Source organism: Opisthorchis viverrini, assembly GCF_000715545.1.
Source record: "Opisthorchis viverrini unplaced genomic scaffold opera_v5_95, whole genome shotgun sequence".
In the NCBI taxonomy this organism is placed as follows: domain Eukaryota; kingdom Metazoa; phylum Platyhelminthes; class Trematoda; order Opisthorchiida; family Opisthorchiidae; genus Opisthorchis; species Opisthorchis viverrini.
In genome coordinates this window covers 469,993-482,352 of record NW_008751752.1, presented here as the reverse complement: position 1 = coordinate 482,352, position 12,360 = coordinate 469,993, and the positions used below count along the sequence as shown (strand labels likewise).

The 12,360-nt window shown below is 46.0% G+C and overlaps 2 protein-coding genes across 2 annotated transcripts in view; one reads left to right on the top strand and one right to left on the bottom strand.

Moving 5' to 3' along the window:
- T265_05222 (hypothetical protein) overlaps positions 1 to 1,391 on the bottom strand; it is a gene marked incomplete at both ends in the record, with an annotated part of 8,610 nt that extends 7,219 nt beyond the window's left edge. The window contains one exon of the mRNA XM_009170177.1: positions 1,336 to 1,391. Within this exon, the coding sequence (XP_009168441.1) occupies positions 1,336 to 1,391 (56 nt within the window). The remainder of the gene's footprint in view (positions 1 to 1,335) is intronic.
- The window catches only part of T265_05221 (hypothetical protein), a gene marked incomplete at both ends in the record, with an annotated part of 71,548 nt that overhangs the window by 34,787 nt on the left and 24,401 nt on the right, over positions 1 to 12,360 (top strand). Inside the window, 9 exons of the mRNA XM_009170176.1 lie at positions 1,823 to 2,010; positions 2,182 to 2,276; positions 4,552 to 4,740; positions 5,738 to 5,835; positions 7,526 to 7,744; positions 7,998 to 8,124; positions 8,277 to 8,836; positions 10,086 to 10,297; positions 11,573 to 11,673. Of these exons, the coding sequence (XP_009168440.1) occupies positions 1,823 to 2,010; positions 2,182 to 2,276; positions 4,552 to 4,740; positions 5,738 to 5,835; positions 7,526 to 7,744; positions 7,998 to 8,124; positions 8,277 to 8,836; positions 10,086 to 10,297; positions 11,573 to 11,673 (1,789 nt within the window). The remainder of the gene's footprint in view (positions 1 to 1,822; positions 2,011 to 2,181; positions 2,277 to 4,551; positions 4,741 to 5,737; positions 5,836 to 7,525; positions 7,745 to 7,997; positions 8,125 to 8,276; positions 8,837 to 10,085; positions 10,298 to 11,572; positions 11,674 to 12,360) is intronic.

Below are 12,360 nucleotides of genomic sequence, written 5' to 3'. Positions count from 1 at the left end.
GCAACTGAGTGTATTTCTCGAAAACAGTCCAATTTGGGTTCAAGTAGAACATAAGGTTGACGGAAACTCGGGGGCTGCGCCTACCTGATGAGCCCGAAACAGAAGGCCGAAACCGGTCGTGGGCTGTCGAAGAGTTTTCAGCAACCTTGTGAGTAGTTTCCTTTATGAACTTTTAGATATTCACGTTCTCAGTTTTGATCATTGATGATCGTTCGGTTGATCAGGTCCCCATAAGTGGTTCAAGTCCACATGAGTTAGCGATGAGAAACTAACTGACTTTGGTATCACACATTCCATACGAGCTGGCTTCATCCACACTCATGTTCATTCCAAATTTCGTCCTTGTTAACAACTCTAGTCTTGTTCCCTCTAACTCAGTTGTTGATTTTCTGTTATTGATTTTCTGTGCCCTTTTTTGTCTTGTGCTCTGAGCAGTTTTCAGAAGATTAGGTTTCTCATATCGTTTTCCGTTTAACTGCAATATGAGAAAGAAAATTTTCATATCCCTAGTGAGAGCGACTTGAGCACCGATTGCAAACTGCCAGTTGTTTCTGACAGAATAAGTTAAACCGAACAAACAAGTTGGGCAACCTCGAAAAAGTACTCTCGTTTGTACATGTATTAGGTTGTGACAGAAGATTCAGCTTGATTCACCTGAGTCTCTCGTTTATGATTATCTGCTGTCGAAGCGTTTTCAGCAACATTTTGAGTACCGTGCTACTTTCAGCTCGATCATCTGTCCACAAGTGGTTCAAGTTCACATGAGTTAGTGATGAGAAACTAACTGACTTTGGTATCACACATTCCATACGAGCTGGCTTCATCCACACTCATGTTCATTCCAAATTTCGTCCTTGTTAACAACTCTAGTCTTGTTCCCTCTAACTCAGTTGTTGATTTTCTGTTATTGATTTTCTGTGCCCTTTTTTGTCTTGTGCTCTGAACAGTTTTCAGAAGATTAGGTTTCTCATATCGTTTTCCGTTTAACTGCAATATGATAAATAATTGTGTGGCAGAAAGAAAATTTTCGTATCCCTAGTGAGAGCGACTTGAGCACCGATTGCAAACTGACAGTTATTTCTGACAGAATAAGTTAAACCGAACAAACAAGTTGGGCAACCTCGAAAAAGTACTCTCGTTTGTACATGTATTAGGTTGTGACAGAAGATTCAGCTTGATTCACCTGAGTCTCTCGTTTATGATTATCTGCTGTCGAAGCGTTTTCAGCAACATTTTGAGTACCGTGCTACTTTCAGGTTACTCGATCATCAGGGAGAAATTGTTGCATATGCGCGTCACCCTTTAACCGGTTTCTTTTGTTACCCACCCACTTACCTACTGGAAAGCCCGTGTGAGACATTCACAAACCCATCCAGATTTATCGGAGTCATGATTAGCCATACATTGAACAGGAATGGTCAGAAAGGAGTAGTGATCGATCCGAATATCGAGCGGTTAAAAATTGTACACACTTAAGGAACGGAGGTTGAATATTCCAGAGTTGTACGGTTCAGATCCACCTGTTTCGGTTTTTTCTACATTTGATCGGGTATAGACTACCATACCTTGTGATTTCACCTCAGCTATCTGCTTCTTGGGTGCTTTGGATTACACACCTGACTGATTGCTGCAACCTAGACGACTGGTTCTTGTCCGTGTTGCTTGCCTGGCTTTTGTGCCTCATGGGTCAGCTGTTCTGGTACCGAACTATCAAGAAACACTTCAGTTCGTATGCCGCTTTACTTATCATTCTGATCCTGCTTAACTTTAGCTCCATTCATGATTCACCTCATCACGTTTACTCCCCCCCCCGCCGGTTTAGTTTGACCGTCCGCCAACTGCCCGGTTTATCTCCACTGGATCAGATGTACCTGTTGGGTATTGCGGATCTGATGGCCAACGTACAAACAGATGTGACGGACCGTTTGGGTAACACGAATCCGGACACCAATCCCGTGCCCATCAAAGATGGTACTACCACGTCGGCCAGACCGATTCAGCCTAACCATGGTTAGTTATCCGTTGGCTATAGGATCGGGGACATTTTTGTCGATTACCATTTCCTTGTTGTTTAACGAAAAGTCTGTCATTTGAAGCTTTTTTTAGCAACGCCTTGTTCCATTACCTCCCGAGGCATCTGATTGCTTTCTTCCAAAAAATATGCCGCTTTCCTATTTGCAGGTCTGGACGAATGTGGCCTCCGCTTCCTGCTCACCGTCCAACTCTACTCGTATTTGAGTCGCACTCTTCCACCGGCTAGACGAGCCCACTTACTGGTATGTTTTAAAAAAACTCATCCATTGACAATGTACTCAAATGTCGGTGCGTTTATTGGCTGCTGGTCAGATTGCTCGTCGCCACAACACGTTTGCAAGTCAATTGGCTGGCAAACAAGTCGGCAGACATTTGATCAGCATCATCCATTTCTGTGTTACAACTCTGAAGAGATCATTTCTGGTCAGTCCGTTTAGAGGGTGCTCGTTGTATTCGGTTTTCTTCTTTTGTCTGATGCAGCTCTCACCCACTAGATTGGATTTGTTCCATTCATGTGTAGTCATACCTTCTGGTTATGCTCCCCTTATCACATAGGCCCGTTCCGTGGAATCGTGTGTGAGTTTTGTTTTCGCACGATCGTCCTCGTTCTCGTGTGACGTTCAGAACCTAACTGAGGAGATAATCAGCACACTTCGCAATTCCGCCCTCATCCCTGCATTGTGATTTATCTTTCCAACAAGTTATCTCGCTGTTTGCACTACCTATTTTTGTTTTTGAGTGATCACTGTGTTTGTTTTCGTCTTGTCAGCCTATCCAACAGAAATCAGCTCATCATTGACTTTTTGTTGAATGGGCGATCAGATCGTTGTCCTATCTGTTTATAGATACGTAGGGGTTCTCTCCAAGGGGGAGGGATGCGGTCCCTTGAGATTCAGACAAGCGTGAAACGCTTTTGTGTCAGCAAACTGTTTTGTTTTATTTGCTTCAGTCATCGCCCAATAGTATCAGTTTCTTCTGGATTTAATCAACACTAAACACATCGAGTGCGGCATTGATTGCCTCCGCAGTTCCCCTATCTAAGGCGAATTTTCCTCACTGCAGTCGACAGTATCCTTCCGTTTTCGATGCTGTATTCCTGGATCTTTCAACTTTCGAGCTGTTCTGCAAATGTTAGCTCGATAAGATTTACTTCCAAAGGGCTTCCCTGTATTATTAATAACCTGTCTGAACAGGTCATCAGGGGAAGTTAACGATTCTGATTTTACAACAACGGTTTCAACGCCAAACACACCGATGGATGCCTGTCTGGACAGAACATACTACTCATAAAGACGCTGAAAATGAATCCATTTCGTGTAGCCGAGTTCATTGCATGGCTGAACAGACAGTGTAGGTGGTTCAGCCGTTTCATACTCTCAAGGGGCGTGCATTGAGTTGATTACTGTTTATCGCCCTTCAACATTGTTCATTCGATGTTCTTGCCTTGCATGTACAGTGGTTCGAAGTTGGCGGTGATTAGAGCAAGGGCTTCAACACGCAGCGGCCATGTTTCGCAACAAAAGGGATTGCTAGTCAACCTGTGAACCCACATCACTTCGTCGCTGTCGATTCATGAGCTGGATGATGGCTGCGACAGCTTCGAATTCCCGGGGCAACACACTTCTATTCGAGTGTGAATCTCTGTCAGTTTTGAAGTGTACTCTTGGTCGGATGAACTGGTCGTCAGAATGAAATTCCGTTGGCTTTCACATTCACTTCTTGTTGTGTCTTGCTAAACGGTAGTGCAACTCGTATCTCTGTTCCCTTAGCTTCCTGCTCCAACCACTATGGTGTATCGAAAGGCACCGTAGCTCTACACAACCATATTTATAGGGCAATCACAGGGTATTCCACAAGGTCATGCCAGAATCTCCGTGAGGGGGCGAGAAGCGTCGAGTCAAAGGTGCTTGACTCGGATTAGCTGGCATTCTGACCAATCAGGGCATGTCTTCGTTTTGCCCGTGTCCTGCACGTGACACCCGTCAAAATGATGTGGTGTTCGGTTGTTAGGGCCGGCTGACCTCCGTGCACTTCTTTGGTCCGTTTTCTTTCAAATCGGAAAGACAGCTGAAACTTGCCACTTTCCAAATGTCCCACATTAGCCGTACCTTTATCCTTTATTTTTTTGATTAGGACGGGAGTAAGAGGCCTCCTCGATGGATGTAGGTTGATTCCCTGAAAAACTTCGTCTTGAATTGACAGTGATTTATGTCCTACTGCAGTAGTTGTTGAGTTATCGCCAAATTGAGCGCCGGTGACCATGATGCCACTTTCCTTCTGTGGTGACGAAAGCCGACTGCGACGCACACACTCCTCAAGTAGACTTATTTGTCCTTACGGCTGCCATGATGTTGTTTTTATATAACCCACATCATCTTTGTGTTACCACTCTATACGATTATGTGTGACCTATACCGACCACCACAGTTTGCGCTTTCCTCTGTGAATGTATGCGGTTGATGTGAATCTATTTATCATTGCGGTATTTTATCGGTGTCCCCCTCTTCGTTATCACAGTCATCTGGCCTGACAAACTCCAGCTTGGCTTGGGCGTTTCATTCGGATGCTACAGAGGAACTCCTGGCTCGTATACCAACAAAGCAGTTCGCTCCGAATTCCGAGGAACTGACCTGGGTCGAATTCAAACGTTACGGCTGTGGATGGTGGATTCGGAGCGATACGCTACTGCGTCGGTGTGTGGAAAAGGTACGTGACCGTTTAGGTGTGTGCTGTCTGTATGGGGCGAGCCTGGACAGAAAAAAAAACAAGAGGCATAACGCAGGTGATTAAGAGCCGTTTTGCTGATGAACATGCCGGACATCAGTGATTAGTAAACCATTTTGCACTCGCAAAATATCGGTTGTTTCCTATAAAAGTGTTGAAATAACTCTTACTCGGTAGTTACAATGCAATAATGAGGTGCGCCACCCATCCGGAGGGGCGAGATGGACCAGGTGGTTAGAGCCCGAATCCACTGACCGGAAGGTTCGTGGTTCTAACCCGGCCTCTGCCTCTCAAATTCCCCTGTCTAGGCCTGGGCAACCTGGCGGCATCCCAGCCCTCGTGCCCCTTTCGGGTGGCGTGGTAGCTAGACACCGACAGGGTTTTACAGCTGAACGATTTTTCATCCTGTATGGTTGACACCTGGGGATAAAAGCTATGCTGAATTTTTTTGATAGTTGGATCGCCTAGTATCACGCTTTCTCTATGAGGTTGACAAATTCTCTCGTGAGTCCGTTCAGCTAATCCAGGTAATTTTCGATTGATGGTTGTTGAATTTGGGAGTGACGGTTGTGGAGCTCTTCACACAACTCTTTTAGTCGATCTTCGTTGCGCAAGATCCCATAGCCCAATTAGCTGAGCCAGGTAGGGGTCGCTCCGGACCTTTTCGGTCTTTGAATAGTTGATATTATGTCCTGAGGGCTTTTTAGTTTCCAGTTTCCAGATAACAATAGCTCTGTCTGTCTGTCGTCCGAATTGACCTTGTGTCTGGGATTGTAGGCATACCACAGGACCAGGCATATTCAGCTTTACAAACTCCACAAGACGACTGAGGTTGCTGTTAGTCTGTTCGAAGTCATACCGTACCCACTTCTTGCTGGCTGCAGGTCTTTAACCCCCTAATCAACAAGATGTTGTATTTCTGAGCTCATGTGGATGTATGTTACCTTCTTTATTCAAACCAATTTGTCTTTTCGGACAGATCGCCCGAACTTCGTTTCAGCAAACCAAAGATCCTATGGAATCCGTGGTGTTCTATGCGGCAATGTGTAAGGCCAACGTTGTTGCCGGACTGTTCAAGTGAGTGCTACTGTTGTTGTGTCATGATCACAGCCTTTTGCGTTCGAGTGCCCGCAGCGAACGATCCGGTTGCGGCTTCGCCAGGTATGCGTTCTATAATTTCTTCACTGGCAAATCCTACCGAACAGCATTTTGTGAAGCGGGAAACCCCCCGTTCTCCTAGGATCCATAGATTTGTGTTTGATCACCTAGGTGCATGTATTAATTCAGTTTTGGCAGGTTTCCTTCTCCTGAGGAATAAGAGTCTTGCAGCGTAAGTTGTGAATCACCTAAGGGTCGGGACTTATTCACACTGTACTTTCGGAATTGCGGTTTTTCTCCACAGAGCGATGCTAGACAAAGCACTTTAACAATCCTACCTAATGGGGGTTGTCGCAACTTTGATGGCATTTGATTGACCTCCATATAGTTGTTCCTCTAAGAGCAGAAACCTTATCACTCGTCCCTTATCTGGGGTCGGGCAGAATGTGGACGCTCCCCAGCTAACCACGAAGAGGTCAGTTCCCGTCGGCTGGTTGCTTAATTGGTTCAAATCGGTTTAGATTTTTTTCATAAGAAGCAGTCCTGACTGCTCCACATCACGCTGACACATTCCTGAAATTGGCGCGACAGCAATTAATAGCCAATGAAAATTCTGTATTCTCTTGGTATTCTTTGTCGAAATATCCCGTTGCTGCCTGAGGAGCAATACTCTGGTGGTAGGGAGCGATATCTTTTGGCGAATCAGTGAACTGGCCTGTCGACAGAGGTTTCATTGTGCCAGTGATGTCACTTCGCTGGGGAATTGAGAAGCACTCCACTACTGTTTCATTCTTGTTAGGAATCAGCAACAATGCCCACCCACTCCCGAAGATCTCGGGAGATTCCAGTCTGCGACTTGTTTGTTGGAGGTTCGAAACATATTAGGGACGAACTGCAATCAATGTTCTCAGAAAGGAACAAAGTTTCAAAAGACGCATGAGTCATCTGAAATGGGCGAGATGGCTCAAGCGGTTAGAGCGCGAATTTACTTACCGGAAGGTGCGTGGTTCGCACCCGACTTCCGCCTTTCGACTTCCCCTGTCTAGGCTTGGGCAACCTGGCAGTATCCCAACCCTCGTACTTCCTCCGGATAGCATGGCAGCTAGGCGCCGGAAGGTTTTTACAGCTGAGCGAAGTTATCTAAAAGGCTTCATTTGAGGAACCAGTATAAGTGAATTGAAGAGTGAGTGGCTCTCTCTCTCTCTCTCAGGGTAAGCTAGTGATCAGCCGCTCGTGGCCTAATCGTATTGATCCCAACCGCTACCGGGAAGGTCACAAACCACATTCTTCCCTAGAACTTCGCGAAGTGAGCACTGCCTAATGATTCCCAAAAAAGATCAAACACTGAAACAGTGCTTCTCGTCTTTTCGCTGTAATCTGGCTTCAGTTGCAGCGTGAAATCTCGATCACGATTAGCACTACCTAGAAAGTACGGTACTAGTACTCACTAGAATAAAATCTTTTTTCACTTTCCGCAACTGTTGTATCGATTCATTTTGTCGCTCATACGCTCGCTGTTCGCTGTTATTCCAGCACTGCAACATTCATCATCCCCGTCACCTTGCAATGTTGTGTCTTGATTGCTAGCGGCGAGCATTCTGACACTCCTCCGGTTTTCAAATTCTCATTTCGTCATGTCTCTGTCGCTCTCTTTATCGCACTCACCCAGGTCGATTGGGAACAAAACACTGGAGAATTTCTTCCGTTCTGATTTCGGGCCAGGTCGTCCAGCTTGCCGCCAGGCCAAACTGAACGCGTTTCGCCTGCTCAGCCAACACCGGTACACACATGCAGCAGGCCTATTCTTGTTGGCCGGATGTCTGGACGACGCCATACGAGTTTGTTTAGATACACTCAAGGATTTGCAACTGGCTGTCGTGTTGGTTAGGTAGGCTTGCATCCCCTCTTCGATCCGTCCGTAGTCTCATCGCACTTTCTGTGTCCGTGTGCTCGCAATTTGTAAACTGAACCATCTCAGTCCCATTTTGATAAGAACACATCTTTCGAGCTCTGTGTGGGTTGATATACACGTGAGAAACCATTTTTTCACCCTGCTGTCTCTGTTCAAGCCAACTATCGAACAGTATTAGCGTGTCTATTCATTTACTCACAACCTCGTATTTGTATTCTCATCTGGACAGACTGTACACATCAAGCTTCCGTGGTATGGACCAGTTGCAGGAAGAATCTCCCTTCCATCGTCTTCTACGTCAGCACGTAATCACGAGCGATGATCCCTTCCTACGAAGCATGGCATTCTGGTCGCTGGTGAGCTTTTAAAACTCTGATTAGCGCGCTCATTTCTTGCTCATCCCGTCTCACCCATCCGTTTGAACACTGTGATTGCCTACTACTGTCAATAACGGTTATAGTGAGTCACTCAATCACTCATCAAATGTATACCTTGCCGTTATTCTCAGGGTGATCCTTTAGCATCGTTGCGCACTCTGCTACAAGGCCCCGAACCAAACGGCAGTATAACACCACCGGTCAGCCGCACCACAACGGAAGCGGATGCTTTCTCGGTGAACCTCAGTCCACAACATCCACAGCTGTTGGAGAAGACACTCAGTCTGGTCGGCTCCGAGGACGGACAACCACGCAGTAGCAACACATTGCATACGTCAGTCTATCCAAGCGTCTTCAAATTCTACACCTTCTTGCGTAAACACCCACTTGTGCTTCGTCAATGGCGTGTGGGTACTTCTAGCACCAGTATCATTGATTCTCCAGCGATGCGTCAGATGACTTGCTTGGAACGTCGTCTGTACTTCCGTACTGCGCACCACTATTCCGCCCTTGGTTGTCCCACGCTAGCTTTAGAAGTGTTGAGCAAGATACCCCCGCTACTTCCAATCGTCGAAGTGGAACGCCGCGCAAGTTCAATTATCGCTACGCTCGATCGCAGCCTATCGGGAAACGTGGAACCGATGGAGGCCTTGGCAACCGCTAGTCAGGCTACCCTGGTTCCCACGTCGAGGTAAGTTTTACTACTGCCATTGTCGGGTGCGTTTTTTTCTTTGTCGTCCTATCATTGTCGAGTGCGTTTTTTCTATTGTCGTCCTATATTGAGCTTGTACTAGATTTGTCCGAAAGTGAACTGCAATGATGGGGTCATTCAAATGTTCTCTGCTTATCAGGTGATGAATGAGCTATTGCGAAGACCACGAGGGCACATTTGTCACCGATGACTTCGGTTTCAAACTCAGCATAGTTAACCACTCGGACGCACTCTCCGAGCAAAGTTGGAGACACAGGATACCATCCAGTGTGGATAGGTTCACACGAAGAATGCAAATCCTTCCGATGTGGAATCCGTTCAATGCGCGTTCAACATGTAAGCCATAGGATTCAAGAACGATGAATTGTTCGACAGCCGCTCAGACATGGACGGTAGCACGCCAGTGTGAATTGGACGCTGATCTGGCATCGAAGCCCCAATTACGTGGCAAGTAAATTCGCTTGCATTGGCATAGTTATTAGCACGATAAAAGACCAGGGGTGATCTTCTGCATCAGAACTGTTATGCTAATGCTCGGCTATCCACATCGATAAAATGTTGGACTTTTTTTTCGTGCGGCTATCACCTCTCATCAACTGGTATAAGCTACACCCCGATTAACAAAAATACGACGGCTCTTGATGCACAGTCTATAGGTGAATCGCTGCTGGTTGGTCAAAAATTGTTTAATTCAATTTTTACAAAACTGCGCGACTACTGCCGCGATAGCTGGATCTTCAGCTGTCGACTGCTTTACGAGGCGTCCAGCTGTAGCACCCTTCCGATGCCTAGCTGTCATGCCACCCGAAGGAAGCGCGAGGGCTGAGATACTGCCAGGTTGCCCAATCCTAGACAGGAGAAGTCGAGAGGCGGAAGTCGGATTCGAACCACGGGCCATCCGGTCAGTAAATTCGCGCTCTTACCACTTGGGCCATCTCGCCCCTTGATTTACGACGTTCGATTGAACGTTCGAGTGAACCCTAACCCCGAAAATTCCACGCGGTGTTTGTTAGTTCCTTGTTCTAACGGCTAAAAACTAAAAACTGGTCAGTCTGTTGGTTTCGTCCATTGTCTTACTGAAGGGATATTGTCTGATCATAAAAATTCACTCTGTGATCCAAGTTGGGGTGATCTCGACAAATCCTTTTGACGTATCGGATATGCTCTCTCAATCGAACCTTCAACTCAGCGCACGATAGTTATTTTTTTTCGCATATCCCTTATCTAGTGGAAGAGACATGAATGTGTTTTCTCTGTGGGATGATGACAATGAGCCGGTATCGTCCACTCCCAACTTGCCATCAACGGATCCGTTCAAGATAGAATTGAGTGACAGTGACTCGGACCACAGTAACCCGATTCCAGAAACCTCCGTACGACCGGTCGAAAGTGCCACAGGATTGACTCAGGATTCCGTTGCGGAATCGTCTATTTGTGAGGGTAAGTCAAATAAATAAGCTCTATTCTTGACATGGATTCGGATGGACATACCGCGTGCAATGCTATTACAACTATTACTGCTACTAGACTACTCAAGTCCCCAGATGGTCACTGAATGCACACAGACTGTTGAGATGGCATGCACTAGCCCGCATAAGCAGCACAACACGCCACAAGTGCGTGAAATGCCATTATGGATTGCACAATACAAGAAAATCTTGCAAACTCAGTATCTTATTATGAGTGATACGATCTGACTTATTTGATTTTTCAACTTCCAAGTCACCAGCAAGATTTCCTCTCGACAGCTCATTTGAATCTTTTAGGTTTGTGACTCTAGGAGCTTCATAGGAGAAAATGTTGGTACCAAAATGCAGCGGATGAGTAAAAGTGATAAACAAGTCACAAACTTTAGTTGATGCATTTCCTGTCCATCTGTCCACCGACGCAGTAGGTCCAGAAAAAACGGAAGACAACTCCTGAGGTTCAAATCTAGTTGGACAGCGACTGAATCGAAGAGATACCGCTAGTGTGCAGTTTCCACTCAGTCTAACACTTGAAGTTCGCGCGCGTGTCTGTCTTTAGTCGATACTGGTTGAGCTGATAGCTGCCTCTCTGGGAAGTGACCTTCAGGTTTGTGGTCCCCTGGGCCAGTCGCTTCTCAATAATTAATTTCTATTTTTCTTTTTCCCACTTGACTCCATCAGTCGTGGTGATGGGCTCCCAATCCCTCCAGATCTGTCTGCAAAATCAGGCAACAATGGAGGAACGTGCACCAATCGGTCGAAACGCGAAGTTAAACGCGTAGAACTACGTCGTACTCGGTTATGTTGTGCTTAAAAACACACCAGTGCCTCCAGGTATCGGACAGTTCTGTACAAGGACATCCGCATTTATCAGTTCAATACAACATAGGCTACTCATGTAGTATGTCTAACTCTCTTTGTTCAACAAAATGTTATCGTACGATCACCCTATCTGAAGGTGACGGACGCTGCGATTTCTGTTCAACCTATTCCCGTTGGTTACCTTCACGGGGTTTATATATTCAAGTGAGCACAGCTCATCTTCCGCAGAATCCTCCAGTTGCTCTTGAACGATGGGGCAAACAGTGGTAGTACAGAGTTTGATCGTCGGGTTTGTAAGACTGTTTTTTGTAGTTTAGTTCTCAGCCATACCGTTCGAAAACTTCCGGAACAGTTGTTCCGGAGTGTTCCGGTGGATTGCTTGATTGAATATATCCCACTCTGCTTTATCTTTTTCTGTCGTTCGCAGAAGCTGAAGGAATGGTGGATTTGATCGCGAATCAGCTGAAATTCATAGCATGCTTGAAAATATTGTCGGAAGAGCTGAGCACTTTGGCCTCTGGGGCCGAGGTAAGTTGTCTAAATCTCCCTACTCTACTCATTAATTTTATGTCGACATCAATAAGATACCCGGTTTTCTTCAGACCATGTTTGAAAGCCGGATTGGTGTACCAGTTTGTACTACCTATGCGTATTGATGAGTAGCATTTAGTCACGGCACACAAAGACTAGATCCGCCTTCCTTATCTGATACAGTCATCCACCCTCTTTGAGGAATTTCGGGAATTTCTTTTCGAAATTCAGTCCTGCGATCAAACTCGGTGTGCGACAAAAAAAGAGGAGATGGAGAAGAACAATGATTTCCGAGAAGCCATTTGTCTGCTCCCGTTCCCTAGCTCTTCCGTCTGTTTGTATTGAAGCTTTTTGTCTACGGAATTCCTGGATTCACGATTGGAAGCACACTCTAATTGGACCATGTTTATACTAGTCGGATCTTTTTCTACCTTACACTATTCCGAATCACCTGTTTAATATCAAACTCCAACAGCCCCACACGAGATATTATTTCCCTACAGTTGTGCTCTTACGTAGTATATTTGCCACTTTGTGTACGGAGGCCAGCTGTCCCTAATGACCGAACATCACATCATTTGGACGGATGTGTCACGTGCAGGACACGGACCAAACGAAGGCACGCTCTGATTGGTCAGAATGCCAGCCAATCCGGATCGAGCACCTTTGACTCGACGCTTCTCG